At 46.5% G+C, this 16665-nt stretch overlaps 2 protein-coding genes across 3 annotated transcripts; both read left to right on the forward strand.

Moving 5' to 3' along the window:
- Window positions 1–1664: 1664 nt before the first annotated feature.
- On the forward strand, window positions 1665–9208 carry LOC139753796 (uncharacterized). The gene is made up of 4 exons (XM_071670667.1): window positions 1665–2523; window positions 3422–3490; window positions 5331–5653; window positions 7401–9208. The coding sequence occupies exons 1-4, from the start codon at window positions 2326–2328 to the stop codon at window positions 7429–7431; spliced, it is 621 nt and encodes a 206-aa protein (XP_071526768.1). The 5' UTR covers window positions 1665–2325; the 3' UTR covers window positions 7432–9208.
- Window positions 9209–9282: 74 nt separating this feature from the next.
- On the forward strand, window positions 9283–15670 carry LOC139753795 (probable G-protein coupled receptor 63). 2 transcript variants are annotated; one of them, XM_071670665.1, is made up of 2 exons: window positions 9283–9411; window positions 12776–15670. In XM_071670665.1, exon 2 carries the CDS (start codon window positions 13240–13242, stop codon window positions 14368–14370), a length of 1131 nt encoding a protein of 376 aa, XP_071526766.1. In that variant the 5' UTR covers window positions 9283–9411; window positions 12776–13239; the 3' UTR covers window positions 14371–15670. The 2 variants fall into 2 exon arrangements, with proteins under 2 accessions (XP_071526766.1, XP_071526767.1); XM_071670666.1 differs by lacking the exon at window positions 9283–9411 and adding an exon at window positions 9419–10864.
- The last annotated feature ends 995 nt before the right edge of the window (window positions 15671–16665 follow it).

Genomic DNA, 16665 nt, shown 5'->3' on the forward strand with positions numbered 1-16665 from the left:
GACTAATAACCTCACCATCATTCAGTGACCTGCTACAACTCTCCTCAGTCTACCCAGCACTGCAGTAGCTCCTACAACAGCCCTTTTGATTTCTCTCCCTCACCACCGCCACCACCGCCACCACACCTCACAGTTCACGAGCCAACGGGAAAACCAAGAGACACTCACGAGTGTATATACAAATCATGGTGAACTCGTTAGGCATCAGGGTTGTGAAGCAACTCGACCGGTATCATTCAGTCACCTCCAACACACCGTCAGGACTGTACGATGATGCATAACGAAACCTCGCTCCTGTGTTTTCGGTTCGTCTGAAAAGGACAGTATGACGAGGCTGGTGTACGCCATACGCATATGGTGGGTCGCTAATAACATTTTCGTGGTGAGGAAATTGGTGATAAGCATAAAGAGTATCACAATTTTTCTTTTTGGTTGTTTTGTATATATATATGCACACGATTTCATTCATAAGAGTAACGTTTGTTTTGGATTGGATTCTCATTTACCCAGAGTGTGACATGTACATTGTCGCGAGATTGTAATTGTGACGTCAGACGTTGTTATAGGAAACTCATTTGTGACCTCAAACGTTGGTCTTTGAGTTTAATGTGTGACACAGGCCCTGAATCGCTCACTTGTGCGTCGTGTGGACCACAGACACACTATATGCAAACCACCGAGCCTCATCTTTTGGTGAGGCTGATTCACTCCCTGTACCAGTAATGCTCTGTTGACATATGGTCTACAGGTGTTCGTATGATTTACTCAGTGTGTACACAAAGGAGACATCATATTCCATCATTCTGTTTCAGAATCCCTTTAACACATCTAACGAGCTTTTCTCCAACACACATTCAATGTTAGTCTTACACATGCAGAATTTATAGTGCCTGGCAGATGCTCCATTGACCCTACAGACACTTAGGAACGTCCTTAACATAGGTTCAGCAATCTTGTAACGCGTGTGTATCGTTAGAATGGCAGCCATCCTCATATGTATGGGGGGAGGGGATATGATATGACCCAGATGTTTTGTGTCTGCCATTGTCTATTGATGGAATTCTTTGATCGTCATTGTTATGTTCAAAAATTTATTACCTTTTTTTTCTCTAACTTTTCGACCTTCATATTTCTCATCAAAAGACATATGAAATATTCTACAGAGTTATTGCTGTTGCTGTCAAAGGTGATTGTGCGACCAGTTAGAGAACAGAAGAACTTTAGCAAGTCTCGGTGGAAAAGTGAGGATTGTATCTGTGGGATATTTCGCCTAGGTATATCGGTGCGAGGAAGAGGAGGGAGGGGGCAGCGCTGTGAGCATTACCGCTTCTCTTACGTAATCTGGCGACGGAGGGGATGACGTGTTCGGGGGAGGTGAGTGAGAACTTGCTTGAGCCGCCGGGAGAGAGAGGGCCGGGTCGCACCTTGGCCCAGTGCCCACCCTCTGTGACATTTTCCTCCGCTTTACGCAATACTCTCTGCCTAGACAAACTTTGACGCATGAATGCGTTTATATCTCCGCTCGTGACAAAACATTATTCTACTTCATAAAAGCTATTTTTTTTTTGATGTAGGAAAAAAAAAGACAGGAGAATGACTTTTGGATTTTTTTTCTCTCGGCTTTTGGCACTCGATCTTGGCAGCGATGGTCTTACGTGGCCCTGTGGCACTGGTGGAAGGAGACTCGTGTCACGTAACGGAGGGATTTATACAGGGAGAACAGTACAGTGTTAGTACCTGTAAGATGCGCGGTGCCCGTCCAAAAAGACGGTGGATTCGACAGACAATCGAGGACAAGTCGGAGGTGGTGGCGGCATGCCCATGGACGATTATAAATGGGTAGGTGGCACCCTGCGTGGCGTGGCGTGGCACTGACGTGGGGTGCCCGCATTTACACCCCCCTGTCGTCGGCACACAAACGTTACTCACCAGGAGGCGAAGGTATTACCACCACTCCTCGCTGTCGCCGCCACTGCTGGCGCTCCGGGTACTATTCAGTCTCCGTTCTCCCTTGTGTGTGATCCTCTGGTTCACGAGGTGTGTTGTTGACCTTAGAGAGAAAAAAAAAGAGAGAGAGAGGAGACGGTCTTGACAGTGGTGTTCCTTTGAGGCGACGACGCGCGTCCTTTTGACGGGAAGATACACGACTTACCTACGTTCGACGGTAAAGTGGAGACCGGGATGTCTGCGTAACAAAGGGACAGAAGCAGACGACGTTGTGCTCGGCAGGAATTCGTCCCTCTCGTGTCTCTCTCCGGTTCGCCGCGGTTGACGCCCTCCTCGATCCCCCCAAGCTTCTCGGGAGACCCTGTCCCGTCGACGGAGATGCGGCCGTGGGCGTTCCTGTGCCTGTTCCTGACGGCGACGACGACGGCGGCCGACACCGTCGTCCTGTTCTGGACCCTGTACGACGCTGTCATCTCCGGAGGGCGGATCCTGCACGACGTGGTCGAAGGGGTTGGCACGGTCTCCAAGGCCATCAGGGCTATCGACAGCTTTTTGGACTCCTCCGCCGAGGCTCAGGTACTGTAAATTTGTGTGTGAGTGTGTGTGTGTGTGTGTGTGTGTGTGTGTGTGTGTGTGTGTGTGTGTGTGTGTGTGTGTAGGGGATTATATCAACGACTGGGTTGTTGTAGTGGTTGAAGTAGTAGTAGTAGTAGTAGTATCGGTAGACGTACTTGTAGCGTAGTGGCATTTAGTAGTAGCTGGAGCAGTAGCAGTGTAGTAGTAGAAGTAGTTGTAGTGATAGCAGGAGTAGTGGTACTAATGGTAGTACTGCTGCCACTGATCTTTGAGGAGGGTTGTGCTGCAACTCTCCTCTCGTGTTGTAGAGATCATGATGGACGGATCGAGGGTCCTCTTCTCTTTCTAACTTTTGTGACTGCCAACACCGCTTCTGCTTTGGTTTATGTTGGTCTACTTCTCCTACTGTTATACTACTACTACTACTACTACTACTACTACTATTACTACTACTACTACTACTACTACTACTACTACTACTACTACTACTACTACTACTACTACTACTACTACCACCACCACCACCACCACCACCACCACCACCACCACCACCACTACTACTACTACTACTACTACTACTACTACTACTACTACTACTACTATACTACTACAATACTACTGCTACTACATTATTGTTGCTAGTTTTACCGTCACTTCTACGACTGCTGCTACTACTAATGTGTGTGTGTGTGTGTGTGTGTGTGTGTGTGTGTGTGTGTGTGTACGGTTCCGCATATGTTAGACTGTCAGTAAAATTAGATCACTAATACTTTATCGTTTCATATGAATTTTGATGACTGCCTTAACCATGGACATATTTTGATTGTAGTTGCTTTATCGCCTGCCACCAAGTGTTGATAGTGACGCATTTTCTAACGCCCTACGTCCATCCTCACAGGTGACGGAGGCATTGGCAAAGGGGGAAACGGCGGAGGAAGCAGGGAAGGACCCCACAGCACCCCAGGAGGTAAGATGAATTTCCGTCGCCTCGCGCATCTGCGCCCTTTGTCCGCATTAGTATAAGCAAGTGTAGGATGACTAACATGTGCTACTGGCTTCCGAACACCTGTATTGTTAGTATAGAGTCATACAGTCCACTGAAGTGCACCGTAGTAATAAGGTTGTCAAGTCCACTGTATGGTGTCATAGTAATAAGATTATCAACTTTACTTGAGACTCTTTAGAAACGATTTGATAAGATCGTATCTTCTCTTCAGGGAAGGAAGGTATTATTCTTCTTTTTTTTCTTAGAATTTCTCACTTGTGATTTCACAAGCAGTGGCAACACCACCTCCTCGACAGACAATTGGTCTAATGTGTCTACTCTAACGGGAAAACACTGGATGATAGTGAGGTTTTGGACTAAGTTATTCACTATAAAGACAAAGATATAAGGTGATGGTGACTCTCTGGACTAACGTATTCACTGATAGTGACGTTGTGGAAGTAGGATGGTGGTGTTTATGCTAGGAGGGCAGTAGCATTGTGGAGATTATGACTAGGTAGCGGTGTGATGGTGGAGGGAAAGTGGCGTAGCGGGGATGGTGGGTGGGAGGTTGGATGGAGAGGTACAGTGGTGATCATCATGGTTGGAAGTAGGGTGGTGGGTGTGATGAGGTGGTAAGAATGTGATGGCTATGGTTGTGGTGATGAGGAAGGAAGAAGATGGTGCTGGTGGCTATGGTGGTGACTTAGGGAGTGATGGTGATGGTAGTCCTCACGGTGGAACGGGTAAGATGAGATGTGGGGGATCCCTTCCCTTGCTGTCGACGCTCCCTCTGCCCTCACAAATACCAGTCCATCCCTCACACTGGTATGTTATGATCTTTCCACACTGCCACGTCTTAGCTCACACAGCTTGCAGTCTCTGGCCTTTTTTTTGAGCTCTTTGATTCAGTGACACGGGTTGCCCCCTGACCTTTCGTAACCATGGAAACAAATCAGTCGTCTAGTAAAACACACACAGGGGCCCTCGGGGTAATGTTATATACCTGGAGCTAGAGTAAATATCCATGATTAAATCTCGCTCTCTTCCCCCAAGTCTGTGGAAAATATAATGCCATTTACTTTGACGATTTTTGCCATTAGTTTGTCATTCAAAGTTATGAATTGAATGCAACATTCAGGAAGGCGCCTGGGAGAGCCAGTGTGGAGTGAAAGTTTACGCTCGATCTAAGAGGTTACAAGGGTGGGTTTCCCTGGACGGACGAGGCGATCAATACACCTTGGATCACGTAAGCTGTCCTGGAGTTGGCTTTTGGACGGCGACGAATACGTCACTCAGGACGATGGATGTGCCTGTCTCTTGGACGATAGTTTTCTACCTCCAGTGATATACAGACTTGGGTGAAATGGGAAGAAGCAAGGGCCAGTTGTAAATAGGTCGTGATAAATATGAAGATATTAGTAGTTTTTTTCTTTTTTTAACCTGACCCGTAAGGATCGGGTGACAGTAGCTTTATCGAGTGTATAGGGAAGGTGAGTCTGATGATTTCTTTTTCCGTAGTGAACATGTTGGTGGTTGATAACGTGGAGGTAGACACACTTCACTCGCTCGCGAGTGTCGACGTCTTTGAATATGATCTGATTCTCTCCAATTATTCGTCTGTGTAATATTTAGTAATCTTGATACCTAACCCATCTAATGCTTTTATTACCTTAGCTTTAGTTATAGTGGTAGGTTAATACACGATCTTTTCAGTGATTATACCTGATCTTACAGGGTTAGATTTACGTGTGGGTACTTGAATATATGACCTTCTGGCTGACACTTTGCCTATAGCGACTACCTTTCCTCTCCTTCATAGGTGGACTCGCTATTGGACACCACAGCCCCCAGCTTCAATGGCTGTGGCGCCCTGGGCCTCCACATCCGCGATGAATCCTTGCCCGTCTCGCGGCTGACGGACTGCTGCGGGACCCACGACACCTGCTACAGCGCCTCCTGCGGCTCCAATAAGCGGGACTGCGACAACAAGCTGCGGACGTGCCTCTTCTCCGTCTGCGACGACCGGACGATGGAGCGAGGGGTACAGCAGACGTGTCGAGGTGCTGCCAAGCTCCTCTTCTCCGGCACTATGGCCCTCTCCTCCCAGCAGTATAGCAAGTCCCAAGAGAAGCTCTCTTGCAGGTATCGTTACCTCCTGATGATAGAAGGTTACAGTTACCCCTCGCGCGGTGTGAGTGGCCTCCTCCTCCTCCTCCTCCTCCTCCTCCTCCTCCTCCTCCTCCTCCTCCTCCTCCTCCTCCTCCTCCACCCTCTTCCTTCCCCTCCAGGCAACTATTCATCACAGGCTCTGCAGTCATCATTAACTAGAGCGTTTTCATGATTATGTTAATTTTTTCTCCCTCGACAGCTGAGGTGGGCGGGTACTCATATCTTTATCTCTTTTTTTTTTCTATATCTATTTTTCCGTACGATGTCTAGCAAAATTTGTCGTGCACAGAATGCCAAGCTTATCATGGACCTTTATCTTGACGCAATTTCATCAGATTATCTTTAGTGCTGGCTCGTTAAACGCGCACAATCGTGTCTCAGAAACAGATGAAGATGAGTGAGACTGACCAGCGTAAGCGGCGTAATGAGTTCCTGACGACATTCCTCAGTCAATCTCACGTATATGTCTGTCTCTCGGAAAGATTACTCCAACTTGTCCTACTGCAGAGGCCATTGTTTTCTTCCTTGTCTAATGAGAGAGAGAATCACTTCCCTTTCTTGTTTCAACAATGAGTCCAATCCCAAGTGAGTCCGTTCCCACTCCTTGTCATTATCTAGAACCCATTACTGTGTGATCCTGAGGTCACAAAGCCTGATGAAAAATAAGATGATTATCCAGGAATAACCCGAGCTGAGCTCATCCTCTTGCACTAAACAAGTACGTATGTATTGCTGGCGTGGATGAGCACCTTGCATCAGTTCTCTTTAGTATACGAGACGCTTATAATCATTTTCCCTGCGCATGTGTTCTCGCCTTGCATCACTCGCCTGGTAATCTCTCGTTCAACATCAACATATTCGTATCACCTTGAGTTTTCAATGCAAGCGACGTTTGTGAAGTGGTTTTTGTATTCCATACGTTTTCTAATGAAAGTGTCCGATGATAGAGATGTAAACCACTTGATATTATTCAAGCTCGCGTAAAACAGTGTCATTCATTCGTACACGTATACATGCGTCTAGACACACACACACACACACACACACACAACACACACACACACACACACACACACACACACACACACACACACAATTTGCTGCTGGTATGCTAAACTAAGGGCAGGCAGGTGAGGGCGTGATGATCTACTGCATGTGTGCCACAGAGGACCTCGGATCAGCCGGCTGCAAAGGGTAGTAGGAAGGGGGCAACTCATTAGCTTATCTCCGATCGATACTGTCCCGATATCGCTGCTGCTGCTGCCAGAGCTGCTGCTGCTGTTACTGCTCCCGATGCTGCTCCTGTTGCCACTGCTACGATTGCAGCTGTAGTCTGCCTATCGTTTCTATGATAGAACAGGAGAGCAGAACACCTTTGAGCTTAGAAAGTCACTTTTACCTTCTCCGTTCGAGAGCAGAAGACCCTTGCTTTATAAACATTTATGTACACCATATAGAAGGGCCCTTGGCTCTGTCAACCTCAAGATACACAGATGACACATTCTGGGGAAAAGTATCTGAACCTGTCTAGTGTATTAAGAAAGATGTGAATGTTAAGTGTCTTCTAATGCAATATATACGTGTGTCTGTATATGTAATGAGAATATATGGAATACATGTTCAAGAACTTCTCTGTATATGATGATAATATTTAGAATACATTGTTAAGAATTGCTGGTCATTTGCATTGTTCTAGTTTATCTTTTTTTTTCTTTCCCAGGAAACCACAAAAGGGTTGGAAAAGAGTGTGAAGACCAACTTTGGTACCGGAATGCCACAAGTAGAACTATCGTCAACACGTGAAAATGGAATCATCTTCATAACCCAACGACCAATAACGCGAGCACATCCTTCCGGGGGTTCGAGGTGGAGGGGATCGTGGTCTTATGTTGGTGACACACATCTCTCATGGCGGACACAGTACGCCAGCCTTCATGACTCAACCACGTCTCTCTCCACATGCGGCCATCATTCTGACTTGTTACGATGGCCAACTTTAATTTCCTTTGATGCCCGCGGCTTAGCCAAGACCTGAGGCGTATTATGTACACATCTGAGATAATCTAGATTCGTGCGCGATTGTTTAGAAAGCTTAACTCTGTCTCACTCACTCACTCTCACTCAGCTTTTAAAGACGGCACATCAGTGTTCTGCAGCTGAGGTGTTCTCACACTGAGGTGGTCTCGGGCAGGTTTTGGGGTGATTGCTCATGAGTCTCATAATATTCAGAAAACTTAGCTCGTCTGTATTCTTCATTATTCGTGAGTCCGTATTTCTCTTTGCTCATTCGACACCAGCTAGGATGGTGTGCACCAAACACCGTTTTGATAACTGTTTCTTTCCCTACGCCTCGAAGCCTTGGAACTCTCCACCCCTTCTCTCAAGTCTTTCCCAGTAACTATGACCTGACGCATTTTAATAGACAGGAGGTTTTTCACCTCCTGCAGAATTTGTAAGGTACTTTCCCTCGTCTCTTCTTTTTCCCCTTCCTAAACATCTCTATATTTCAGTTAAGGCCCGGCCTTGATGTGGGACTTAAGTCCGTGACCCGAACCTGTAACGTTAAAGAAAACAAAAAGATCTCATACAATGTGAGTTTGGCTAGTCGTTTGTGCCTCCCACACACCACTTTGCATTCACATGACTTTCTGTTTTCCTACCTCAGCGTCTGGTGAGACGTGATATTCCCAGCACCAGGAGATTGCCCGACGATTATCCCTTTGTAGAATCACCTGAGAGGTTTTTAAAGACGACTGGATGCCTTCCAGATAAGGATTGTCCTCAGGAGAGAACGTCGTGTGGGTGTAAAGCCACACTAGACATAGTCACTGACCTGCTCTGAGGGCGTCTTCCAACTTAGAAGTCCCGGTCCTCCTCACTAGCCAGCACCACACGGCTATCGTAGAGGTGCCGTGATCCTGTTGCAGTTTTCAAGTCTCATAAGTTTTCTCTTTTGTGATCCATCTTCAAGTGATCGAGAAGAATGTATTGTACTTTCCCCTCCCCTTCCCCCTGATAACCTCTCTCAAAATCATCGTAATATGTATCTTTCCCCCCCCCCCCATTTTTCTACCACTTGATAAAGTTAATGACTGCTAAGGTGGCCTAACTGCCTTCCCTTGTGTGCAGAGTTTCGTATCACCATTTAAAAGTATTTTGAGGATACATGATTTTTGGAGACACGTATGTCGAGGAATTATACTTTGGAGGACTTTTATTGGTTTCCATCGTTCGCTGTTTGTTATTCTCGAGTTCTGTTCTCTTGCATGGTAAGGGAAACCATCAAATTGGTAGTTTATTTAAGTAATTGATTTTCAAGGGCCTGCGAATGAAGGAGGCAACATATTAAGTCATTCTCTATCAAATGACCGTCCACAGCTCTAAAACACTTATTTGACGTACTGCATAAGAACAAACCCTGTACCTAGGTGAACATGCTTCCACGGTAGGATAGGACAGTATGGTGTAGATGTTTTATATAAGTTGTTAATGCGACCATTTTCTTAAAATAAAAAAAAGATAAGAGAAGATTCTAGTGGATTTAATCAACCCTTATCAATTTTCTTTTTTCCATGTTTTGAGGACTAATGGATCTTAGTGGTTGATATGAACGGAAGAGACTGCATTTACTGGCACTTCAGAAGATATAGACTCAGTAGCTTCGACACTTTCCACCTGAGGTTTTGCTTCATAGTACAGTTATGTATCCAACTGGCGTAGCAAGTGAGTAGGTACGTGTGTAATTACCTATTTGTACTATACGGGAGAGGAAGTTCTACACTCGTGTGTGCGTTAATGATGTCTTCAGTCATTCTGTTCCATTCATCCACCACTCTTATGCAACGGAAATACTTCCTTACTTATTCTGTTTAACAAGTTCCTTCCTTCATGTTTACGTTTACCTGTTGTACCATCCGCCCATCAGTCGAAGAACTGTTCACTGGTGGTCACCCTTCACGCTTGTCTCTTCCAAGGTCGGCAGATCTAAAATTTCTAACCCTTACCCTGTAACTCAGTAATCTTAATTCTTGTACCATCTTTGTTGCTCTCCTGTAGACCTTCTCTAGCAGTTCTTTGTACTTCCTTAGGGGCGATGATCAAACTTGAGAAGCCTGTTTTGATTTTGGCCTTTTAAATGTGATGTGAACAGCATCCTGAACAATGTTTGCTGGCCAACAGATGGTCTCATTTATCATTCTCATCCTGTGGGACTCCGGCAGTAGGCTGAGGGCAAGGTCGATTTCCAGTTCCTTCACACACACACACACACACACACACACACACACACACACACACACACACACACACAGCTTGTTTCCTGCTAGATTGATAATCATATCGATCCCTACCTTCACACTGACCCATTGTTAACACCTACTTTCACAGTGACCCATCCTTACTGCCTTACGTTTACCCGGGGTCGAACTTCATCCTTACAGCATTTTTTCTCCGGCCTTCGGAAACACGATAGTGATTAGACCGTAGTGCACATGACGTGGTGAAGGTGGTTTGGGTGGGAAAATATCAACCGTGATTGGACTCTGTATCCTTGAATACGTTGAGGCGCTGGAGTTACAGAGGAAAATTAAAAACTGGAAAATGAAAATGTAAGAAATTCTGATAGAAAAGAGAAATGAATAATAAAAAAGAAAAAAAAGGTTCGTACGTTCAGTTAATTTGCTAGTCATCATCGGCGTTGAGAGGAATGTATGGTTTGTCGTGACCAGTTTCGGCAGAGAGAGAGAGAGAGAGAGAGAGAGAGAGAGAGAGAGAGAGAGAGAGAGAGAGAGAGAGAGAGGATGCCCTCGACGCATGCGCAAGGTCTTCGTTGTCGTCGTGTCACCGTGGTAACCACCTGCCAGGTAACGCTGGTGGCTGCTGCCTCAGAGCCGCCACCTCCTCCTACTCCATTACCGTCCACGCCACACACACGCATCCTCACCCCACACTGATAGACACACGCACAGACACGACCGCACTCACGAACACTCCCTCCTCACTCACTCTGCCGTTCACCGCGCTCGCCCTCACCGCACCACACACTCATCACAGACAAACCCCCCCTCTCTCTCCATCTGGGGGAGTCCGTTGCGTATTTTGAAAGTCAGTGAAGGAGGCGTATTTATATCTTTGCGCGAGAGCTTCGTGAAGGGAACCACCACCTGTTACCTCGCGGCTCAGCGGGTGAGTCACGGTTACCAAGGTAACCCTTTGTGTGTGTGTGTGTGTGTGTGTGTGTGTGTGTTGTGTTGTGTGTGTGTGTGTGTGTGTGTGTGTGTGTGTGTGTGTGTGTGTGTGTGTGTTGTGCTGTGTATGTGTGTATGTTGTGTATGTGTCTGTGTGTGTTGTGATGTGTGTGTATGTCTGTGTGTGTTGTTTATGTGTGTGTCTGTGTGTGTTGTTGTGTGTGTGTGTGTCTGTGTGTGTGTGTGTGTCTGTGTGTGTTGTGTGTGTGTGTCTGTGTGTGTTGTGTGTGTGTGTGTGTGTGTGTGTGTGTGTGTGTGTGTGTGTGTTGTGTGTGTGTGTGTGTGTGTGTGTGTGTGTGTGTGTTGTTGTTGTGTCTGTGTGTGGTGTGTGTGTGTGTGTGGGGGGGGGGGGGTTGGTCTGGGGGTGTTAGGATGAGTATCTGTAATCGTCCCCCCTTGTCCCCCTAGTCTATCTTCGTGCCGACCAGTAGCTGATATTATCAACACTAGTATCATCATCAGGTATAGTATCTATATTTTCACATGTATTTAATCATTTTTTTTTCATGTCATGAACGTCTGAAGGAAGAAGCGGCAAGGCGTCGCAGGTCGTAGAAATAAGACATCTGGCGATAGAGAAAAAAAGATATTTACTTCATGTTCTACTAATTTTCTTGGTGAATTTGTTTTATTGCATGTGAGATGCACACGGGAGGGTAATGAACATTTTTGAGATATAGTCAGGAGGAGGGGACATCCCCCCCAAAAAAAAATGTTCTTAGGGCCTTCCAATGATTGCTGTAGAATGTCTTCTTCGTTTAATGACTCATCAAACCAAAGATACAGCACACACACACACACACACACACACACACACACACACACACACACACACACACACACACACACACACACACACACACCAAGTCTGCCGAGGGGGGGAGGTATTATATAATTAGAGACACCAAGGACACTCTTACCAAATAATCACCCACGTGCATCGAGAAAACATACACACCAGACGTGTGTGTGCACAGTTCACTCTTCCCTTCCATTCGAAGCTGTTCCCTTCCCCTGTCCGAACCTCTTCTTCCTCTCCTCTAGTCACCCTGTACAGAGATAGATAGATAGATAGATAGATAGATAGAGATAGAGAGAGAGAGAGAGAGAGAGAGAGAGAGAGAGAGAGAGAGAGAGAGAGAGAGAGAGAGAGAGAGAGAGAGAGAGTTTCCTCTCATTCTTTCATTCATTCACGCATGTAGTCGTTCATCTATTCAGAGCCGTATTGGCCTTGCTCATTTCGCTTGACTGTGCTCCTTATTCTTCGGTTTTGACCCGACAGCGCAACGTCATCGATTTTGTTGAAGCTCGAACTTCCTGATAACTTTCGCTCGGTTACATAGTGCGAGGGGAAAAAATAGGGGAAGACTTTCAGTTACAGGAAAATTATTTACCCATTGAATTAGTTGAAAGCAGTAGTACCATAGATACGTTTAAGAACAGACTTGATGTATACATTTCTCTTCAAATCCTCGACTGACATTATCTGCGCCTCATTAGGTACATAGAAAGTTTAATGTAATTTTCTGTTTGGAATATGTACTTATCTCTGCTCGTACCACAGTCATCTATAAGGGGTCGACGTGCTGTAAATGGACTGAACCAGGACATGTAATGCGTCCGGGGTAAACCATGGAAAGGTTGGAAGGGCCTGGATGTGGATAGGGAACTGTGTTACGAGCAGAGATAAGTACATATTCCAAACAGAAAATTACAGTAGACTCCTCAGATAATGTACATCTAGAACACCTAATCAGTGCTCTTGTAGCGTTTAAGATGCCCTCTTTTTATAACACGGAAGGGATTTAACCTCATTACTGATATTTTCTGTATCAATTTCTTCTTCCAGGCGGACTTATAAATTAGGAGACCCAACTAAGTCAGAGACGAGGGTCAAGGGGCGCCGTTGAAGACCCAGTATACGACCATTGCTACTGACGAGAAGATAGACTCTGTGAAAGGACCTCCTACACTTGGCTATAGTCGAGGAATTACCGGTAATTGAACCCGATCGGCTAGAAGTGATCTGTACAGCATCACTTCGTCTATTGAACTACATGAGAATGTAGCTTAAGACGCGCCGATAACTGTAAGGAGGCATGTGGTAAAGGAGTTTGAATGAGGGTCAGTCCTCACTATGTGTGCCTTCCAGTAGTTAATGTAGTGTGGACGGCGGAAGATGGGTTCGGTCCCCCGTTGTCAGAGGAGCACCAGAAGACCCTGTGAAGTGCCACTGTGTCAGATGTGGAGAGGAGCTCGGGGGTGTAGTGCAGAGTGGTTTAGTGTGGGATATTCTCGTCAGCCTGGGTGCCCATGGAGACTCGGGAGGTGAACGTCACGAGCGAGCAGAGCTGGGAGGACGCTGTAGACGTGGGTGAGCAAGTGATCCTCGGCGGCGTGGGCGTGGTGATGGCCTTGGTCGGAGGCGTGGGCAACGGGGTGGTAGTGGCGCTGGTGTGTTGTTCGCCAGCCATGCGCTCTGCCATCAACATCCTGCTGGCAACGGTGGCCCTCTGTGATACCCTGGCTACGGTGCTTCTCCTGCCCCTCGACCTGGTGTCCCTCATAGGGCGTGGCTGGCTTCTCCCGGCGCCCCTCTGTCATGCCCACGCCTTCTTGATGAACGTGGTACAAACAGAAGGCGTGGCTATCCTCACCGTCATCTGCGTGGACCGATACATCATCATCGTCCGCCGGCAGGATCGTCTCACCGTCGTCCTCGCCTACTGGGTCATCGTGGTGTCGTGGGTGGTGAGTGCGTGCGTGGCCGCCCTGCCTTTTCTGGGCGTGGGTGGTTATAGCGACCTGCCGCTGCCCCCGGGCCTCACGCACTGCCAGTGGCAGCCAACGACGCCCACGCCCCTAGGGGAGAAAGTGTACGCCTCCGTCAGGTTCCTAATGGCGTATTTACTGCCGTTGGTCATCATGTTCTCCTGCTTCACCAACATTCTGGGGAAGGTCCGGAGTAACTTGGCCAAGGTTCACTGCGGCGCCTGCGAGGGAGGGTCGTCGTACACGGAGCTAGTCGAGGTGGCGCGGGAGACGGAGCTACCCAAGCCTTCCACCACCCTCCCGAGTCGGCCCCTCGTCACCGTCAACCTTCGCTACAAGAACCAAACCCTCACGACGATCATGACCCTCTTCTTCACGTTCGTAGTGTGTCGCACGCCGCTTCACCTGACGCAGCTGGTCCAGTCCCTGACTTGCGCCGGAGAGGCTCAGTATGAGGTATATCCCTGGCTACTGTGGTGGACCTACGTCCAGCCGGCCATCAATCCCGTCATTTACACCGCCAGGATACAGAAGTTCCGGAAGGAGCTCCTGGAAATGTTCCCGTGGCTTCGGCGACTGACTCCCGGACCGGAGTGGCTGGGCCAGTGTCGCAATGACCCCAGCTCCATCTACATGATCCAACGCCACCCTAGGCGCGCCACCTCCTCCTGACTCGCCCCGCGCAATGATGTAGCATACTGAAACACTCCGAAGTGATACCACGTATTCTCTGGGTTTCTCGCCCTCTCGTTGAATTACGATAGACTTTGCTGAGGAAGAAGTAGTGGTGATCACTTTGTTTTTTGACGTTGGAGGTTCCAGTCACAGACAAAAGGCCACATCAGGGCCGGGCCTTAATTGAAATATAGAGAGGTTGATGATACGGAAAAAAGAAGAGACAAGGGAAAGTATTTACGAATTTTGGAGGAAGTGAAAAAAAACCGGTCTTTTAAAATGTGCCAGGTAATAGTTGTTGGGAAAGACACGAGAGGGTAGAGAGTTCCAAAGCTTTGAGTTGTAAGGAAAGAAACAGTTATCAAAGCGGCTCACCCTTGAGTTGCTAGCAACCGCATAGCAATCATGTAACGTGGCAGCTTGTTGAGTATTCCGTGGTCTCGCTAGTGGTGGGGGACACACGAGCAGCCAGTTCTCGGGAGCGAAAAGGAAAAAGGAAAGCGAACCTGCATTGCGGCAAAGGGCAAGCAGGTCAAGTTTCAGTTTGTACTTAGCTCGGGAGAGTTTACCAGTCGGACCGCTTTCGACTCGACTCTGTCAAGTAAGGATGCAGAGCTAGAACCACCCCAGATGTGAGTGCAATACTCCACACAAGGGAGTCTTGGCAGTGCTTCAGTGTCTCTGTAATTCCCCTTGGGGAATCGCCTGCGATGATGATTTGATAATAATGACGATGTCAGACAGCATTGGAAAGCATCCTTGCTCTTCAGCTTGTAAATTCCACTTACGAAGCGAATGCATTTTTCAACACGTTCTTCTGTTTGGTTTTAACGTCTTCATGTCTGAGGCAGGATTATAAATTTCAATTCATTTCTGGCCAGTAAAAAAAAAGGTCTTTGTCTATCTTCATTGTTAACTGCGTGACGGACGCTTATAAGGTGACGTATGTAATCTACGAAAACATCATTTAACAGTGCTATGTTACTGTCATCAGACGAACGAAGTAAAACTAGCACACTCTAAATGCTAGACGGGTATGAATGATCCTTCTAACTGGAGTATGTGGGTTCGATTCGCTGTCAGTCCATAGACTTCTTTATCATGTTAGTTGTTGTCATGTGCACCTGTAGTAACACCATGCTGTAAATTAGTGTGATTTTAAATTTGTGAGAAGTAAAAGGCGTAGGTCGACTATATTCTGTAGTCTCTTTAGCTTGTCCTACATTTTGTAGATTTTAGTTATATATTCATTATCAGTTGACATTTTCTCCTTCGAAATCATGAATAAAGAATGAATGTGGCATGCATACAGTGTATTATTGTTTATAACATCAACATTTTCTTTTTGAAGTTGGATCATTATGTAATCACTGTGAAATGGTCGTCCTTCAGCAACGATTACACGAAAGCAGTGATAATAGGGAGACTGAGAGGAACAGGGAAGACGGTGGGACTATGACGCTTTTCATTTTCTTTATGAAGAATTTCTGAGCTGATTTGTTAAAAGGAATTCATTCATCTCTTCTGCCAGACATCATTTGATAAGAGACTTTGCTGACATTTGTTTCTCTCTCTCTCTCTCTCTCTCTCTCTCTCTCTCTCTCTCTCTCTCTCTCTCTCTCTCTCTCTCTCTCTCTCTCTCTAAGAGATTTACAACAACGAGGCACCGTAATGTCTGCAGATTTGAATAATGATCGATTATTATTTCAAGCAGAATTCACATGGAAATCCTATTGTATTTATGCAAAAGCAGGTCTTCATTTTCAAGTCAGTAATCTCTGAAAGATGGCGACATACTGAAAAGTTTCTTGTGGTCTATTTTCCTTTCTTGTGATAGTTACTTGTCATAGTACTCCCCCACTCAACAAATCAGCACGTATGATGTCGAATATTCGAGTAGAGAGCGTGGCACAGAAAGCTTGAGTTAGCCAGACCAAACATTGGGTGATACCATTTTCTTTAGAGGCAACATCACAAGAGAAAGCTTTCTTAAGGGTAACTTGATCTTTTTAAGGTTTTGGTCCTGCCTGTTTCATAGATTCCTGAAACTTGATGATTTTTAATGCTCAAACAGGAGGAAGAACTCCCACTATTCTGTTGAAAGTGACGTCGTTTTTAAAGCTAATACAATGATATGTGATTATACGTGGCAGTGAGGTCAGTTTGAGAGATGGAGGAGCGAGAGTGAGGGGGATAGAATTGGATAGGAGGAGGATGTAGCAAGGGGAGGGAGAGGAAAAGAAGATGAGGAGGAAGCGCTGAAAGAGAATAAGGGAAAGGATGAGGAGGTAG

This window comes from Panulirus ornatus, chromosome 15, assembly GCF_036320965.1.
Source record: "Panulirus ornatus isolate Po-2019 chromosome 15, ASM3632096v1, whole genome shotgun sequence".
In the NCBI taxonomy this organism is placed as follows: domain Eukaryota; kingdom Metazoa; phylum Arthropoda; class Malacostraca; order Decapoda; family Palinuridae; genus Panulirus; species Panulirus ornatus.